Below are 19,334 nucleotides of genomic sequence, written 5' to 3'. Positions count from 1 at the left end.
TGTCAGATCGAGACAATAATTTTTTGTGTTCAGGTACCCAAATACAACCTTGGCTTAGAAGAAGTAATGTTGTTCTACACCCTTTAATTTTGGAGGTTAGTTGAAACTTTGCCATCTTAGGAGTCGGGGACCACGGTACTGGAGGATGTTCACATATATAATTCCCTTGTTCCCTTTCAAAGTATTTTTCGTTTAAATATTTAAAAGCAATTTTGTAGGGATCTATACAGGCAATTGGTTTCATTGTTAAGTCTTGATTCATTTCGAAATCTTAAGGAGAGCCATAACAGTCCCTAGTTCTTCATGAATGCTTGTAACATGCATGCAATAGGGTAATTATCTAACCCTTTATTAACCCTCAAAAGTGCTAGAAATAAATTTGTAGATATTTGTACCTTAAAACTTGGAGCTCAAATCAAGAGATTTTGATTAGCTTAGTTAAATATATTGTTTTTGGATTTGATGTCGTAAAACCCAAAAAGAAAAAAAAAATCACACCATTAAAAAGTTGAATAGAGAAATGTGAGGTTTATGGGTGCAATACTTTGTGAACAGCTGACATTTAAATTTGGTATTTTATGAAATGGTTGTTATTGATAATTTACATTAATTGCTCTGGAGACGAGAAGATCACTGATCAGGAAGTTTTTTTGAAAGGCGATGTATTTGTATAATTCATCAACCAGAGTCACAAAGTGTTGTGGCAAGGCTTTGGCCTTTTTCAATGGCCAAAGACTTATTACAGCAAACTACAAGCCTAGATCCTCAGGAGAAAACAAAGAGGGGTTGGATCGTGATTCCCAAAAGGTCGTCACAACGCATCCCGCTCAGCATATCTGTACAGAAGAAAACAGCTACACATAGGGCCATAGCAGGTACAAACCTGGTCCCTCCCCAAACAATCAACAAGCCAAGCACCCAGAAACAGTACTGACAGGGAAAACCAGAAACTGGGACAATCCAAAAGAAATCCTAAAACGAGGCTGCGCGAAGCCTCTCGGTGCCATCACCACACAAATCAGGAAGAGCCAGACGTTAGTCATGCACAAGCACATTTCTCACCACTGATGATGAAGTTGACATGATCCCCACAAGATTTAGAATCTGATTGTTAGGTACTTAGGTCCCAGTACAACTCTTGAATTTCATATCGGGTTTTAGTGGAATTTTCCTTGTTTACATAAAGTTGATCTTTTCTTCTCTTTTCATTTATTTATTCTTCGATAAGCTGTCTTAACACAACTCTCCTTCATCTACCCACTAAAGTGCTTAAATTCCCTGAATCACAAGGAACTCTTAATTATATTATGATAAGCCCTTTTCTGAAGCTTGAAGTGCTTCTTTTGTTTGGTTTTGATATCTTATCTTGATTAGTCTAATTGTTGAATGATTAACCCATAAACTTTGCGTAAGCTCATTGAATAATTAATTAATCAAGCACAAACATAAAATTCATAATAGATCTACAAGTGATTTCCTTAATCAATAGATTTTTATTATGAAGCCTCAGAAATATAAAACATTACAAATCACCACTACATCTTTATCAAATCTTTTCTTCCATTGCGTTAAGCAACAAACCTAAGCAGAGTTGGAGTAGTTGTTAGGGAAATGTACATTTTAGAGGTTTTGTTGGCCAGTGCTCTAAACCTACCTGTTAAAAGATTGTATTTTTATAATAAATATTTTTATATATTAAATACAATAGTTGATAAGTAACATGATAATATTAAATTAGATTTTATTAGGGGGCTGTTTCATGGATTCTTAATTTTCGTAAAAACTCATAGAAATTGTGAAAATTATTTCAACAAATTAATATGTTTCGTAATGTTATTGGTTGTATTTTTTTTTTTTGGAATATCTTAAAAGAAGCTAATCATTGTGCTGATTATCTTGTAAAAATGAGTTTGAACAGAAATAAATATTTGCACGTAGCAAGGTGTTGGAAGAATATTGTACGGAACAGGTCGACGTAAATTTATGTGAAGAGGGGGTTTGTTGGTGATGGCATTTGCAGTAAGATATTGAGCTAGGGTCAAATCGTACTGCCAGGTGCTATTGTTTTGGTGTAATACGTTATGAACAAGGTTGTTCCACTGTTTTAAATAGTGACGATGTAAACCCATGGTTGCTTGACGTGTCTGTACTAGTCCAACTGCTTGCAGTGTTTATAGTATTCTGAAGAAATCATGATGTAACAATGATAATTTCAATATTTTGAATGGATACATATTGCTTATAATAATACTCCTAATAAGTGTTCTTTAAACACTCGCTATTTCATTAACAAAATCAGCTTTTTCTTTAAGAGCTGATCAAACATACAAAACAAAACTAGAAATGGGATTGGTTTCTTGGCTAATTAACAGCATTAAAACTTTGGCATTTTACTAAAAATTTCATTATAGAGTTACATAAAATTAAATCAATTTGGCTTAAAAACCCTTAAATTCTAGGAAAAAACGCCCAGCAAAGAATCTCCACTAATGTTTTGTTTTTGCAGCAAGCAAGTGTCGGCACTGGGCAGATCAAATCATGCATATGCATGAACTTATGTGTGGCATATATTTAATGCGCACATGGATACCATATCCAAGTGCTAAAAGCCATACAAAATCATTGCAATGGAAATCTCATGAGAGTGCATGCAGATTTGTTAGCATGTAAAAGTTTCGGTTGACAAGCCCTGACCCATACATAGTTTTATTATCTGTTCGGATAATGACTGAACCCTAACTAACAGATCATATTCATTCAGTAAAATCTCTCTCTTGTTACCATTCTATAAGCTTCTCTCTCTCTCTTTGTATCACTTTAATTGGCTGAGAATCTCATTTCTAGAGGTGTTAGTGTGGAGATTTGGACTTAACTACAAAAGAATTTTTACATGGTATAGATGCAATTCTCTGCATATGTATCACAGATCCCCGATATGGAAATGGAATGAACTGCTCTGAATTACCTCGAACACCTCTAACGACTATGAAAATTTTGAAACTAGGTAGCAGATGGAGAGTCTATCAATATGCTTTTTCTTCTTGATAAAGGAGTCTATCAATATTCTTGTCATTCTTATTTGAAACATTACATTTAATGGCCCTATAACTAGAACTAAAATATCTTTTTCATCATCAGTAATAAACAAAAAATATATGAAAAATTTACATTTATATTATTCCAAAGAGGAAAGATCAAGTTACAGTCTAAAAAACTAATTCATTCTACACCATTCTATAATTTCATGTATAATTAATATTTAATAAATCAATCATTAAATTTAATAATTTATTTATACCCATCATGCATGTAAAGTTTCAAATTAATCCGATATTTTTATCATATTAATTAATCGAGAAAAGTGTTTGTTTCTAATATATATTTTAATGGTTGAAATTTTTATTATTATTAAACAAATAATTAGATTTTTTTATTAATTTAAAATTTAATATGCATGATCTACGTGAATAGAGCATGAACTCTAATAATTAAAATAATCAAATATAACTAATATGAAAAATAATGAAAGTGTTTAAAAAGTAATTTAGTTTTACACCAATGTAAGTGGATACCTCCTCTATGGTAAACAATTAATAATTAAGAAATGGGACGCTTACAATCCCTTTTTATTTACCTTTACCTCAATAAAATGCGAGTACGAATTTATATTGAATATCATTTATGCACCCTCCATTCATACTTGAAAACTTGGATCTGAATTGTTCAAAATATGAATTTGGTTCCTCTACTAATTTAAATTGACAATTTTAATCTTTTTACCTCAATTTTAATGAATTCCATATTTTAACTTTTTTTTATTAAAAATTAATTTAAGAACAATTGATAGTAATGTTAAGTTCAATCGCGTACTTGACTTTTTTATTGATGGTGTGACATGTCAACTTAAATTTTCTTTGACACATGACACATGTTAATACAAAAAAAATTTATATTAAATGAAAAAAATAATAAAATTTTTTTATAAGAATTTAATAATATATTAATCATTATTTAATTAATTTTTTTATTTTTAAATTAATATATCATACATAATTAAAAAATTAATTCATCTCAACATATCAAGTCATCATCAAAATATGATGTCATTCAAATTAAAGGCAAAGCTTTGACATTGTTACCAATTGTCCTTAGTTCCAATTTTTAATGAAAATTTAAAGATTAAATTCATTAAATTGAGGATAGACGGACTATATCCGTTGAATTTGATATAGTAAAAAGATCGAATTCAGATTTTAACATTTATTTAATTTTGTATATGTTATTAATGTTCCAAGAGGCCGGAAAACCTTCATAGCTGCCCAACCCTTGGAGCCCAATATGGCATTGTTGCGTGACCTGGGAGACACATGTAGGGCCTAATACCACTCAAACCGGTTCCAACCCTAAGGCTCTTAATTTCTTAAGGAGCCTACTAATTAGACTCGATGATTAGAAAATTGGAACCGGGGGTGTTATTCTTTCTTATTTAATAAGAGTATTGTATTGTAAGCAAGTGACTGTTCGGGCCAATTGAAGTTTACATGTTATTACGATAGTAGAAATATAAGAAAAAAAAAATAGAAGAAACTATACTTTCAAGACAAAAAATTTATAAGATTTATGATAATTAGAGATAGGAAACCATTTTATTACTTTTTTACGAAAACATTTTATCAGTTTTTTAAGGAAAAATTTAATTTGTATAAGCAAGTTTTCTTTGTTTAAGAACAATGAAATCTATATACGAAATTGGATATTATTGTGTCCGAGCCTCCAAGGCTATGATCTTGGTTAACAAAATTATATAAAGAATTATCTAAGGGGCAAAATTAGTCAATTTTTGTTAGAGGGTTAAAGACCAGAAAACTTTATATAAACAAATATCATATAACATTGAGAAAGCACTAACACCAATACCGCTTACACGATAAGTATAATGCAAAATAACTATAGAAACACCATTATATAGGATTTTTCATGACCAAATTATATATTGTATCTACCAAGTCAAAAATAATTTATTCAACTATATATCATTTGATTCCTTAAATGAGAACTAAGAAGGAAGATGATCAAAGACCAATAAAAATTATATTATAAACTTTAAGTCCTAAACCCCTTAATTTGAAAGGATGATACCTAACTTTCAGTGTCATTAAACAAATTAATTTTTCAAAAGTTAGAGGATCCTCTTATCAATGTAGCAAGTATATAGTAAAAAAATATTAAAAATTTAGAAATTTTGAAGGACCATGACCTCCCCATAAATATAGCACCCTCCACCCTGAATTATAAAATAAATAAAACGAAATTAGTGAATATATCTGTGAAAATTAGAGCATCTTAGTGGTGGTGCTCCTATAAACGGTAACGTGGCTTCTGGTTGATTGATGGCGATGGCTGTGTTTGCTATCTCTTATGCAGGGATATTTCTTAATTTGGTTTTTCTGGTCTGTCATGGCTGATTTCATGCTTGAACCTTTCTTGACTTGATAACCAGTCCGTGTTGCTTCTTTGGGTCTTTTCTCTGCCAGTAATTATTGTGGCCTCTCATGTGTGTTTAGTGCATTTTGTGGTTGTCGTTGAATATGGTTAGCTTTCATGTATTGTGTGTAGCTCTTGTATAGAATTTTTGTACAGTGAATCCTTTCCTTCTTGTTGCTTTTAACAAGAAGGCCATCACACTACCACCAATTAAGTGGTGTTGTGGTCTTCTTCCCGCAGCCACCCTTTTTTGTTTGTCTGCGGCCTTTTTGATCATGTAAGCTGCGCTTTTGTAATCCTGTATTGATCAGCAATGAAATTTTTACTTCAGCTGATCTCCATGAAAAAGAGATATGATGAAATTTTGAAGAAAGGATGAAGCATTTCTATTCATAAATTTCTTCTTCAAACATACTAAAAGAGAATTAAATTCTTCTACTACAAAAGAGATTGTTTTCTTTTGAAGGTACTTTGCTGCTCTTCACGCTTTTATTCTTGGTGGCAGCGGCATAATTCCATTTCATAGCTTACTGGATGCTGCTTGAAAAAGAAAGAAATGATCAGCCAGACTATATTCAAATCAAAAGGATATAATTAAATTCATTGAAACTTTAATGAAATCCAGCAAAGATGGAATATGAATTACTCTTTGCAGTTGATGGTGGGATCAATGGGCACGGAGACGGTAACGCCACACAACTGGGGAAGCTGCTTAGCTTTCTCAGGCTTAACCCCGAAAGCTGGGGCAGCCTTCTCGAAACATTCACACAGGTCCCTGCGTGCTTGAGTGGTGGTTGCCGCAGTGTTCACAGTAGTCACGGCTAAGCAGCAAGGGAAAATGGGTGCGGGTGCTGCGCCCGTCAAGAAAGGCTGGCAAGGCATCAATGTGGTTATGGCCTGCTGGCATGTCATTGCCTCCACAGCGTATGCAGTTGCAACCAAAATCACAAAACCCACAACCCCAAGATCAATAGACCAAGGAAAACCCAGGACTTTCTTCTCCATATTTTCTTTTGGTGATTCTTGCAGCAAGAGAATAAGATAGATGCTTGATTGATTGTTATATTCCTAGGAGCTCTTTGTGTTTGGCCTTTGCTACTGGGTACTTATTTATAGGGATTGCTTTGGTTCTGTGATTAAAGTTGAGTTAATAGGTACTTAATACGCATAATTAATGCATGTGCTGTCACTTTCCTTTTTTCAGAAGACTCTCATATTATATATGAAGAAATCAATTGCTTGTTAAGTGGGATGATTTCAGCAATCCCTCCTCAAGTTTTGTTTTTTCTCTTCTCCATTAAAAAGTTACTTTTTTTAACTCTTAGTGGTGGAGTGGATTGTATTCTTTATGTGACTTTAAACCCACCCAAAGTCTTTCAATTTCACACTTCTTTTTCATTTCCATTTTGGGTTTTGGAAAGTGAAAGGTTTATTGTTTGATATGTGGTGGGAGTTTCTCCATAAACAGCCGAAGGCCCTTCATCATTTATTAGTTTAGTCTTTTTTTTTATTTGGGTTTGGTGGATTTTATTTTTAGTATTACATTTTTTTCTCCTTTGTTCTTTCCAAGTTGTTACTAATAATTATTGAATACATTTCATTTAATTAAAATTTCTTTGTTAGGGGGTCTATGTTAATGCGTTTTTTGTTAATCAATCTCTTCCAGGATATAGTCTAACATGTTAGTTTCCTTCTCTTTATCTGTTAAACTAATATTGAAGAGTAAAAAAAAAAAAATTGCAGCAAAGCAACCACAATGTTAGGGATTTGCGTTTTTGTCTTCTTGATAATTCACTAAATTTTTAATAAAAATCCTAAACTAAGGTTAAAGACCGAATAAGATGACAATGAAGACTAGGTTTGATTTTTTTTAATTTTTTTAAAATTCTTCACTCAATTTATTTGAATAGGTGGCATGGTAAAAAGAAGAGTAATAATCCGATTTCTAAAAGCTAAATGCTCAAATGGAGGCTAAACTTTTAGGCACTTTTTTAATTAAGAGTCAAATATTTCAATTGTAATAATTAAGGGCCAAATATTTCGATTCTTTACAATTAAAGACTAAGTTGACAGGTGGATAGAGCGTATATCACACACAATAGAAAATCACATTGAAACTGTAATTGTTACATGTCATGTTAAAAATGTAATTGTATATCATGTTGAAAATTTAGTTGTTAAATGTCTTGTTGAAGATTTAGTTATTACATATTATATTGAAAAATTTAATTGTTACATGCCATGCTATAATTTGAATCGTTTTTACTTGACAGAAAAAGCTTTTTGATAAAACTACCGTTCTATATCTTATCCTTCCAAGTCAGTGTTCACGCCAAATGCATGTCTTACACATGCCAAACACCTCTTACCTTAGCCCTGAATTATAAGAAACAAAAAATGTTTAACTCTTGATTATTACAATTGAAACATTTAGCCCTAAATTAACAAAAATTCAAAAGTTTTGGCCCCAAATTCAGCATTTAGTCAACTTCGAAATAATAAATGTTATTATTGTGTCATCTGTCACGTGGCATTGATATCATCAAAATGACACATCAACACGTCATGTGGTGTATAATATGGCATAAAAGTACCAATTGTGTTATTGACTAATGGAAGTTAATCAACATTTGGCGAGAATGGCTTATTTGACTCAAAAAATAAAGTTCAAAGACTTAATTGAATGCAACAAAAGTATATGGACTTAATTGACTTTTTTAGTATAATTTAGAGATTTATTTAGATATTTAACCAATTATCTTTTTATAAATTTTTTTCATTTAATAAATTTATTTTATCAAATTCAAAAGAAACAACACATTAAATATAATTGTTTAATGAATGTCACCTTCATTGGTGCCTCTAGACACTTATTAATAGCTCCTTTTTATTAATTAAGTATAATATCTTAATTAATCATATGTACAATTATGGCTTACCCGGTAGACAAAACTTCTTAATTAATTTTTAATTATATGCTCATTTGTTTCATAGTACAATAAAACCTTTATAAATTAATATTTGATAAATTAATAATTTTGATTAAATAATATTTTTGATAGGTCTCAACTTGAGACCAATATAGTAAATTAATAATTTGTTAAATTTATAAGATAATATATTTTTTAAAATACATATAGGTCTCACTTAATATATAAATTAATAATCTTCTTATACATTAAAATTATATATATACATGACTCAATTAGGAGGTTTTTGTAAAATATGACTCTAATATTATTTGTTTTTTTTTAATTTAATATCTCTTTGGACCTCATCTTTATCTTTTCTTAATGCATTAAGAAGTTTTCGTGTAGTGTTCTCATATTGTAAGAGAAAATTATGTAATATAATTGTTACTTTGAGTGCATCTTTGCATGAGATATACTCTAGTACAAAACTATCGACTTTACTTCATTTTCTTCGCCATTTCCCATGACGTCTTCAATAATTTATTCATCACAAATAATCATAATTCATAATTCAATAATTAGGTAATATTCATATAATTACAATACATAATACATGTATTAAGTTCAATGTTTTAGGAAAAAAAGAAAACATACATTGATATATTAATTTTTATTAATTAATATATAAATTAATAAATTATTAATTTATCGATTAAAAAATATCTCAATTAATTAATAATTTTTATAATTTAAAAAATATTAATTTATAGAGATTTTATCATATTTTTTGTATTTAACTTTGTTTTTTATTTATAAACAAATATATTTTAATTTGATAGTTACTGTAACTTTTTGTTAATCACTCCAAATGATTTTAAAATTCGTGACCTTTAATTTCATTATAATTATTCTACTTTCCAATGGATGTGCTTTTTGATCTTTTGAAATGTGATATATTATCTCTAAACCTTATTTATGTTTTTTATATAAAAAAATTATTTTGTTATTCACAAATGGAGATGATAAATTTCATCGTATAAATGCAATAATTTGAGTCTAAATACCACTAATCCAACAATTTAATTTTCAAATCTAAATCATGTGAGCTTAACAACTTAAAAGTTATTAATGTAATTGACTTAAATTTTTATATAAATCTTAATAATTACATTTACATCTAATACTTAAACCACGAGGAAACACTTGTGTTTGATATGCTACTTGGTGTATGATATGCAGAACAACTAACGTAAGAATATGATTTTTTTTAATAAAAAAAATTAAAATTCTAAACTTGAAAAATGAAAGGATGGGATGATGTAATATGGAAAAGTTACATTCCTTCTTTTATATAGTTTAAGTTACATGTACTGTTGTAATTTTTTAATTTGTTTTACACAAATAGAGGGCCAACTTGTAATTAGGTCCACAAGAAAATAAATTAAATAAGCGGAGAAGGGGGGGGGGAAAAAAAGGATGGCACTAACTAATAAAGGAATAATTTAGCCATACAGGATCAGAAATAAACGTTAATATAATTGGCAATTCAATGATTAGTTTGGATTTCTCTCGAAGTATTAAACTGATGTTACGTAATCCAGAGAAAGCAAAAATGACAAAACAAATATAAATGTGTATTATTAACTTTTCCTTTAATGAAAGAATCAAAATTATCCCTATAATTAATAAGTACCAATTAACAAAGGCCAAACCTAGTTACTTCATATTAAAAAATTTAATTGAGAGTAGAGCTCGATTTTTTTTTTTAATTTTAAAAAATAATATCTGGACAAAAGTTGAGGTTATTTTTATTTTTTTAAGATAAAAAGAATAAGATGGAAAAGAGTGTTGGGTCGAGTTGGCACGTCATATCTCTAAATAGGCCATGTGCCAGCCCATAGGCATGCCCCATCCATGCCTTGTTAACGCCTTTAGGCCTTGTGGTATCACAGGGGCCATTGGTTTGGGGGAACATGAAGTTGATTACATTCTTTTAATTGTTATTGAAATATATTTTTCATATATTCAAGTGATCAAAATGATTAATATTGTATTCATTTGTGATGTATGCATTAAAATTTAAATTGGAAAAAAATGTACCTAATAGAGTTTAAAAATGAACAGACGGTAGATAAATAGAATGCTGCAGATGCCACAAGGGTTATTGACATTTCAGTCTACAGATTGTATAAACTACACGACATCCTACTCTCATGTAATTATCTGCCATTCAAGAATAGATGCTTGGGAGATTATGCAAGGAGGAACATAATGGAATGAATTTGAAAGAATATGAATCCCACAGGAAGTTTTAAAAATAATCATTCTGTTGTAGATTTTTGACACAAAAACTTCATCTGCTGGTTGATGCTGATAAGGCTATAGTAGAGATCACCCGTACCAAAGAATTTTTGCAGCTGTAACATCTTTTCTACCTTCGAATCTCATTGCTGAATCATTAAAATCTAGCCTGCAATGGATCTGTATGGCAAAACAATCTTCAGCTTGCTGAATAAAAGAGAACAGATTGTCAGATATAGTAAAACAGCATTGTCTTTCTTGTTAAGTGAAAGTTAAGAATCCATTAGGAATAGTTTGCAGAAAAACAGACCTGCTTCATGTGCAGTCTACAGTTCATCTTAACTCCTTGCATATGTTGAAAAAGTGACTAAAATCCATATCACAAATCCCTCACTTTAAACAAGGCAACACTGTAGTTGATATTTTCTGTTTCCTGTTACATTGATGTGCCTAGACTCTACAGTTTACCGCAGCTTATCAAATGTTGAAATCTTAAATGATCAGTTCTCACTTTCAGTTCAAGTTCAGATTTCCAGGAAGTTAATCGTGGTTTAAAGTTTGATGTTTGGCTCGAGAATTAAGGTGAAGAATCAAAAGGATATCAATTTCAACTGGTTAGCAGAACATTTTATGTACATAAAAGAGAAAAGTGATCGGTTTGTGAACTGCAATTAGATGATGGAAGGGCAAGTCAATTGGTGCCAATCATATGTCAACAAAAGAAACCCTGAAATTAAAAATGCTTGAACGAACCTTAGAGGAAAGAAACCAGCAGCTTCAAGTAGACATATAGATACAATGAAAGAGAGAGCAGAGCAAACACATGCTGCCAAAACAGAAGAGCAGAAGCTTCCCTAACTGCATAACCTCTCAAGCTCGCCATTGCTCCTAACAATATGGCACTCGGTGTTGTGTATTGCAGCAAAAGCACAAATCTGTATAATGAATTGTCAGAGATCAAAAAATTCCATCTGTCAGCCAAATAGATTACTCCAATCCCAGCCAACGGAAGTATCAAAAGCCTTGCGACAATGATGCCAATGGTAGTTCGAATGCCAAGTCTAGATTCATTTGGTCCTTCCCTGAGCATTCCTCCAAGAACAAGCATAACTGCAGGTACCGTTGCCTCAGAAATCATGGCCATGCTGTCTGTGATGAAGTCTAGAGGAGCATCAGAACCAAAAACTATGGGTTTTACTTGTGGAATGATCCCAAGAAGAATAGCTAATATAGTGGCAACCAAAGGAGGCTGAAGAATATGATGGATCGGCGTACGTTCTGCAACAATTCTAATCTTTTTAACTACATTAGGCTCAGCCAAACACCTATTTGACTTGGTACCACTTGGACTTTCCTCTTGTGTCGTTTCAACATCCGGAATATCAGACTGAGATACACCAGAGTGGCTATGAAACAGCCTTGCTATAAAGGGTGTTTTGCAGTGTTCGGTTTCTCTGTCCTCAATTCCAGCCCACTCAGCTTCAATAAGAAGTGGAGTACTGATATCATTTCTTGGCAATTCCTCAATCTCAGTACTCCCTTCCTCGACAACCGCATAGAACTCCATCGGTGGCTCCATCATGTGATAAACAAGAGTGTAAACAAGAACAACAGAAACCCATTGGGAGAATGATGCATATGCAATTCCATCATAGCATGTATCGCCAAAAGGGTTATCTTCATTGTGGCACACTGATGAAACAACCGCAAGAGGAATATTTCCCGTGTTTCCGAAAGCTGTCATGATCACCGTGAAACGAAAGAATTCAGGCGGCGGCCTGCATATTAATGCCACTAATAACCCCAGTATGCAACCAATGGCTGTACTAATGACAACATTCACTGGAATAAACCACCATTGACTGAATTTCTTCACACTAATGACTGGACCAAGGTGAGTGAATATCAAACAGGGCCAGAATAGAACAAAAATAAGCTTGCTAAGAAGCTTAAGAGTAGGTCTTGGAATCATTTGGATTTTTGGGTGGGAAAGAAGTAGCCCAATTAGAGCTATAGAGAGGAGTTTCAATACAGGCAAAACTGCTTGAACTACACATTCTGTTGATTTCAAGTCCCTATTCAAAATGGCAAGTAGAGGCTCCATCATTTACTGTAAGATAGTGCAATTAAGCTCTATTGCAAATGCAAAAACAATCAAGGATCGAGTTTAACAATGAAAAGAAAGACAGTGAGAGAGGGCAAGAAAATGCGGTTCAACTTATAGATATTAATCAGTTTAGCATGAACAACTATTTAAATCATCGTTTTACTCTTTTGTCTTAATTGGATCATGGGAGGAAAGCTCTCTCAAAGTTCACTGTCTCACCGGTAAATCCAAATGCATAGTACTCCAAGACTGAAACTCAATTCTCAGAACTCTATGCAGATAAACACAAGGAAAAGCAAATGGTGAGCCAAACCAATGAGCTATAATTTCTTTTAAAAGACGGACAAGATCGGAAATGATCGAGATAGAGAGCCAGTCAACAAGATGGAAACTGCCAAGAAACTTCACTTAGATCCCACAAAGCCCACCAAATTATGCCAATGAAGTGCCTAATGTCTCGATTAACATGGAAGAAAATGGGGTTTATCAGATAAAAATGATGATTTAAACCAGAAAAGAGTTGAAAGAATGGTGAAACATTGATTGAAGAAATAGGAACAAACTTGGCTTAAGAGTTGAGAAGTTGGACATGGTAGCTTAGAGGCTACACAGAAAGGAAACCGAAAACATTGGAAAGTGCCGATCACAAGAATGTGCAGCATGTTAAGGTTGATGAGTTTCTTACAACAACGATTTAATTGTTTTCCAGCGAAAGAAAAGGGCTGACATTCCTAGCTGTCGGCATCATATTTTATAGCTACTAGTCGTACGGGCTAGGCTGGCTGTCTGGTATCCATTTTAAAAGTAGTATTGAAGAGGTTGAAAATAACCAGCACCTACCAACACATCCAACTATTTTGGTTTAGCACTTTAGACGGTTCTGGTTTGTCTGTCACTGGCCCCATTTGCAGGTTGCTGTAACACTAAATTTTCCTTAAGTGTCATCTACCATTCTTCCAATGACAATTACTTGTGGAGCCATGGATACTGCCCCTTTCATATCCTTGGTGGCTTGGCCTTCCTTACCTTAATAAATGCTTTCTGTCAAAGGACAATTGGCTTTAGCTCATGCACATCGTGATTCTTGTTAAACTTTCCTTCGGCAAAGCGAAGAGTCGTTTCTCCTCTTCACATATCCATTAAAGCTTGCAGTTGCCATTCATAGTAACAAAAGAAGCTTTATGTTTGTGGAGGATTACTTCCAGTGCTCTTAGACATGTGGCCTTTTTTGGGAGTCACAAATTTCAAATCACATCTTCTAGGAAATGTGGTGACACTGTGTTATTCAGTTATCACGGTAAGTTTAAGGTTACCCCATTTGAAGGTGACAATCACACCATTCGCATGACGCACGTTTTGAGCTTGAAATGCTTTTGGGCTTATAAGTGGTAAGCATATTCCTCTTATACATTCCCATCCTACTAAATCCAATTCAATCTATTGAAAAGGAACAATCAGTAACAGTGCCAGAGTACTCAATGGGATGGGACTCAAACTTAATTAGAGAATGAGAAACAACTTATATTAGTTTATCCACACACCACAAAAAAAAAAAAAGAAAAGAAAAAGATTCTCAAATATCATACGAATTTTCACATTTATGAATAACTAGTAATTATAGAACTCTACTGTGATCTGCAATGAAAAAAAAAATTCCCTTCACCATAGTTTTTTTTTTTTTGTGTTCGTGCGGTTTGTTTTCTTTGTAAACACTGATTTTGATTTGAACTGTAATGAAATTTTTAATTTTTTTTTTTAAAAAATTATAGTACTCTACTCGTTATAACAGAAATTAAATCTCAAAATAATTAATCACTCTTTGAATTAGTTTTTTTGTGGATAATTAACTGTACAATTCTAATTATATGATGGAGCAGGTAAGTAAATAAACAAAATTGATGAGCAGGCTGAATTTCATAAACCACGTTTGGAGAATGGCAGTGCACATGTAGCATGCCGCGCATGTTCCTTTCACGTAGAACCCGTCAAAAAATTATGCATTTTAATGCAAAATTTTCTATTAACAAATCGTAAAAAGATACAAAATAATATATGTTATTTATATATATGCATCCATCATGGTGATCCTATCATCATTTGTTGGACTTTTGCGAGCAATGTTTTGGTCTTGCATCAGTTCTTTTACATATATTATGTACGGATCATACTTTTTAATTAATTAATTAAGCTTAGTCGTAAACACCCTTGTAATTAATCATTGATCAAGTTTGAGATCTACCGATCCAGCATGGAGCAGGTGGCTTGCAAATACAAGAAAATTTTTATGATAAGAAGAAAAATAATAAATTAAGACACTGACCTGTCTGACATATGGCAAAAAATTTATTGACCACTTGAGGCATATTTGAAAGTGGTCGAATCGTTGCAGTCCCTCTTGATACTAAGAAACGTCCAAAAAATTAGAGACAGTTTTAAATTAATCATTATTTTTAAGACAGATTTGATCCGTTGATTTAAACAAGTTATAGTATTAAAATATTTAAGAAATATTTTATTAAAAGACTCATTATCATTGTTCAGGCTTAGCCTGACACGTAACAAAGGATCCCGACGCATTTGGTGGGTGTCATCCAAGAGCCCGTTGGGTCGGTGCAGGCCGAGACCATTCTCCATTTCTACGTCAAGATTTGGGCCCAGTTTTCTGATTTCCTTCCATTTTTTGGCTTTCGACTTTTCTTTCTTTCTTTCTTTCTTTTTCCTTTTGTGTTTTAGGGTTCAATTCAAGAGTAAGCTCTCAAACTCTCCTTTTAAGCTTTTCCATTTTTTTTCCTTTATTTTTTTGGGTTTTATGTTCATTTCCCAGATTTTTAAATTATTTTTAAAATTTTTAGAATTATTTTTTAATTTTAAAAATAAAACAATTAGAACAGATAAAAAAAAAGTTCAAAAGAAAAGATGAGGTTTCATTTTCTAGATATGTGACACATTTCATTGGTTGATTTTTCTTTGCTATGTCACCAACTTGAAGGTGTAAACTATTTAATAAACGCCAAGTTAGATCATCTTATTATGAATTTTTTAATTTTATGTATCAAATCGATAATTTTAATTACTATAATTTAGATATCAAGTGTATAAATATTAATCCTTTTTATTTAAAAATAACGTAAATATTTCATTGTAATAAAAAAGGATCATAAAGGATTTATAGATATAATAGAGAAGTGTAATCCCAAAAATGCAAGCCTTACGTATTTCCACATGCATTATAAATTTGTTTTGTTGTTGTCTTACTAATAATTAATTACCAGGTGCTGCCAACTTTGAAAAAGATTTCTTAAACTTAAGTAAGTTCGTCCTCAAAAAGTAGTTTGCAGAGTTTATTTCAGGAATTACGTCTCTAATTCGACTCCTTAATAGTTGAATGCCCCATTTCTTTGGAACAATGGTCGGTCTGGAAAGTGGCCCTCTAACTATCCTTCCCCCGATTTATGTTTCTCAGTCCATAGTCGTCGAACCAAGTTTTCAGGTTCCTGCTAAGCACAACAATTCCTTCTCTAGCCACACAATTTACCTGATGAGATAGCTCATGAGAGGACGTGCCTCCACCCTTTGTTCTCTTGTCATGACATTAACTAACCAAAAGTGACTTGCCCTAGCTAGCTTGTCATGATCTACTTCTACTACGTCGACGAAGGTGGGAGAGAACTGAAAACTTCTTTATATCCAAGTGAATATAAGTAAAAATGAAATATATTAAAAAGGTAAAATCTTGAAATGTTTGATATAAAATTATCTTAAATTACATAAATATGCTAAAATAATTACTAACATGTGAAAAGTGGATAATTACACTAACTTAATTCAAACATAATCAAGAAATATAATATATTGTGAGAAAAATGTACGAATAAAAAAATTGTGACATAATTTAGTGTACTACAAACTTTTGATTTTTTGAAAAGCTTAAAATAATTCATTAAGAAATATCACAACAGTTGTGCAATTCGAAGTTTCTTGTATAAAAGGTAAAAGACTTCTAATGACAATAAGAGCATGTTTGGCTTAACTTTTTTTTTTAATTTAAAAGTTATTATAAAGCTCTTATAAAAAATAATAATTTTTAAAATTAAATTAAAATTATTTAGTAAATTTACTTTTTATAAGTTCTTTGTTATAGATAAGTTGTTTGGTAAAACAACTTATATAAACTCTAACTTTAGTTAAAATGACCATAAAAGGTATTTAATAAATAACTTTTTATTAATTACGAATTTTTTTGTTCAAAATAAAAAAAATTAACTTTATTTTTTATCTATTTAAAATAAATTTTTGAAAATATAAAAAAGATTTTTATATAACATAAAGTTTATAATTGATAATAAATTATAAAAAAAGAGTTCAACAAATAATTTATAAGTAACACATAATCCATAAATAATTTTTTATTGAATAATAATAAATAAAAAAAATCAAGAGAAAAATTGAATCAAATAAAAAAAATGAGAGATAGAAGAAAGTAGTGAGTCAACTACTAAAACCTTTAACCCTAACAATGGAGGAGAACCCATAAAAGAAGAAAAGAAGTCTAGGTGGTAGTAATAATTCAGGAAAATCATTGATGTCTTTACCAACAAAGTTCACTTCTATAAACAATATTATCTCAACAACCATAATTAACAAATATTATTTCAATTTTTATCTAATTTATCTCAACAACCATTGACCTATTTAATTAATTATTTCAATTATAATCATCAAATATTATATACACCATAAAGAAGTTAAGAATAACGAAACATCACATAATTGTTATATCAAACAATAAACTGAGAAATATCAACTAATAAAGAGATTTTTCAAAGTTCAAAAAAAAAGATAAAAAATAAAATGAAAAACAAAATAGAAAGAAAAATAAGAAATAATACCTGAATGTAGTTTTGAATTTTGAATCTTCTTTTTTTTTTAATTATTGTAAGAATAAAAAAAAATCTTAGAATGATGATTTTCTAAAAGGGAGAGAGGAGAGGGAGATCAATAGGGGGGAGAAGGAGTATTTTTTTAAAGAGAGGATCTTTTTGAGAAAAAATAGCTCTCTTAATAAGTTGGTGTGTTTTTTAAAAAATAAGAGAAGATAAAGCTCCTAATTGAAACTTTTTTTAAGCTCTTTTTTTTTAGATTTTATTTTTTAAAAAAAATTACTTTTTTAAGAGCTTTTTACGAAATCTTGTTTGACCTAACTTCAACTTTTAAGCAGTAGATAAATTAAATATAAGTCAAGCTAAATGAACGCTAAACATAATTAAAATGGTACCTTGCAATACAATTGTTAAGGGTGCTACTTACAAAAAAAAAAAATGCAACACCTCTATACTTTGAACTCTTGTTAAAAGACAAAACCATTTTCCCTCGTTGCTATCACAAAGGCAATGGCTTATACATCTCCCAAAACTATAATAACTTGAGGGAACCACAAAATGATACAAAAGTAGGGATGGTAATGGGTATCTTATTATAGGGTATTCGTAGATACTTGATCTAATTATATAAGGTTAGGGTACTCTATAATCGAGTTTAAGATGAGTTTGAATAGTGATTTCACTACTCGTATTGGGTTCAAGTAGGATTTGGGTATCATCCTTTGGGTACTCGTTATCCAAACCCGATTATCATTTATAAATGCTTTATTATTATTTTAATAATTAAATTAAAAATATGCAATTTTTGCTAACTTTGCAACCAATTCTTTTTGTTAAAAACTAACAAATATATGAAAAGAATGATTATTCTAATTATTAATGTGATGACATTAATATATTTGAATTAAAAAATTATTGGATTATTAGTTATATTTAAATAATATGAATATCATATCATATTACAAAGGAATATAATTACTATTATATATATATACTTTTAATATAAATATATTTACTTTCTATTTTGTGTTAGCATTATAAAAATTATAACTTATAAAATTATTAATTATAATACATATACCATTGTTTATATAAACTTATAATATATACTTAAAGAGAACTTTTGAGATTAGAATAGTTTAGGAACCTAACTATTTTTTTTAATTTCATGAAATTAAGGATAAATTCATATAGTCAATTAAATTAATTCATGAAATTATTATTGTTAATTATGGTAAAATATCCTTAACTTTTAAGTTTTGATCGAAATTACACATAAGTCCATTAGTTTTCAAAATAGATACTCTACCCAAAAAAATATTCTTTACTAGACACTTAAGTTTAACCGTTAGTATTTTCGTTAACTTGATGACGTGGTAAGGGTAAAAAGATAATTTTATCATTAATTAATTTTTAAAATTATTATATAATTTTATTATTTTTTATTAATTTTAAAAAAAAAAACTCCCTTGGGGAGCTTGATTGAGGCCTCCTTCCCTTGGGAGCACCGGTCAGTGCCTCCTTTTCTTGGGGAGCTCAATGCTCTCACTTTTTTCATTCTTTTTTTAAAAATATAATAATAATTTTTTAATTAATAAAGAAATAAAGGGTATTTTAGTCCTTTTATAATATTTGTTTACAGTGTTTTCA

General features: G+C 30.7%; 1 protein-coding gene and 1 pseudogene across 4 annotated transcripts; both read right to left on the bottom strand.

Moving 5' to 3' along the window:
- Window positions 1–5,846: 5,846 nt before the first annotated feature.
- On the bottom strand, window positions 5,847–6,556 carry LOC110425936 (non-specific lipid-transfer protein A-like). Its single transcript, XM_021441020.2, has 2 exons — window positions 6,131–6,556; window positions 5,847–6,021 (listed from the first exon to the last, which is right to left on the bottom strand). Exons 1-2 carry the CDS (start codon window positions 6,487–6,489, stop codon window positions 6,012–6,014), a joined length of 369 nt encoding a protein of 122 aa, XP_021296695.1. The 5' UTR covers window positions 6,490–6,556; the 3' UTR covers window positions 5,847–6,011.
- Window positions 6,557–10,558: 4,002 nt separating this feature from the next.
- Window positions 10,559–13,507, bottom strand: LOC110425875 (protein PIN-LIKES 2 pseudogene; annotated as a pseudogene). 3 transcript variants are annotated; one of them, XR_016351856.1, is made up of 2 exons: window positions 11,008–13,507; window positions 10,559–10,904 (listed from the first exon to the last, which is right to left on the bottom strand). The product of XR_016351856.1 is annotated as a protein PIN-LIKES 2 pseudogene, transcript variant X1 (transcript). The 3 variants fall into 3 exon arrangements; XR_016351858.1 differs by having other exon boundaries at window positions 11,451–13,507; XR_016351857.1 differs by having other exon boundaries at window positions 10,559–10,877; window positions 11,451–13,507.
- Between the last annotated feature and the right edge of the window lie 5,827 nt (window positions 13,508–19,334).

This window comes from Theobroma umbraticum, unplaced genomic scaffold, assembly GCF_002168275.2.
Source record: "Theobroma umbraticum cultivar Fairchild unplaced genomic scaffold, ASM216827v3 scaffold_12.1, whole genome shotgun sequence".
In the NCBI taxonomy this organism is placed as follows: domain Eukaryota; kingdom Viridiplantae; phylum Streptophyta; class Magnoliopsida; order Malvales; family Malvaceae; genus Theobroma; species Theobroma umbraticum.
Note: the sequence above shows the minus strand (reverse complement) of the source record. Positions and strands in the feature narration are given on the sequence as shown.

Bases quoted from the DNA above. Each gene is read 5' to 3' on its own strand.
- LOC110425936 (XM_021441020.2), bottom strand. From the start codon at position 6,489: ATGGAGAAGAAAGTCCTGGGTTTTCCTTGGTCTATTGATCTTGGGGTT.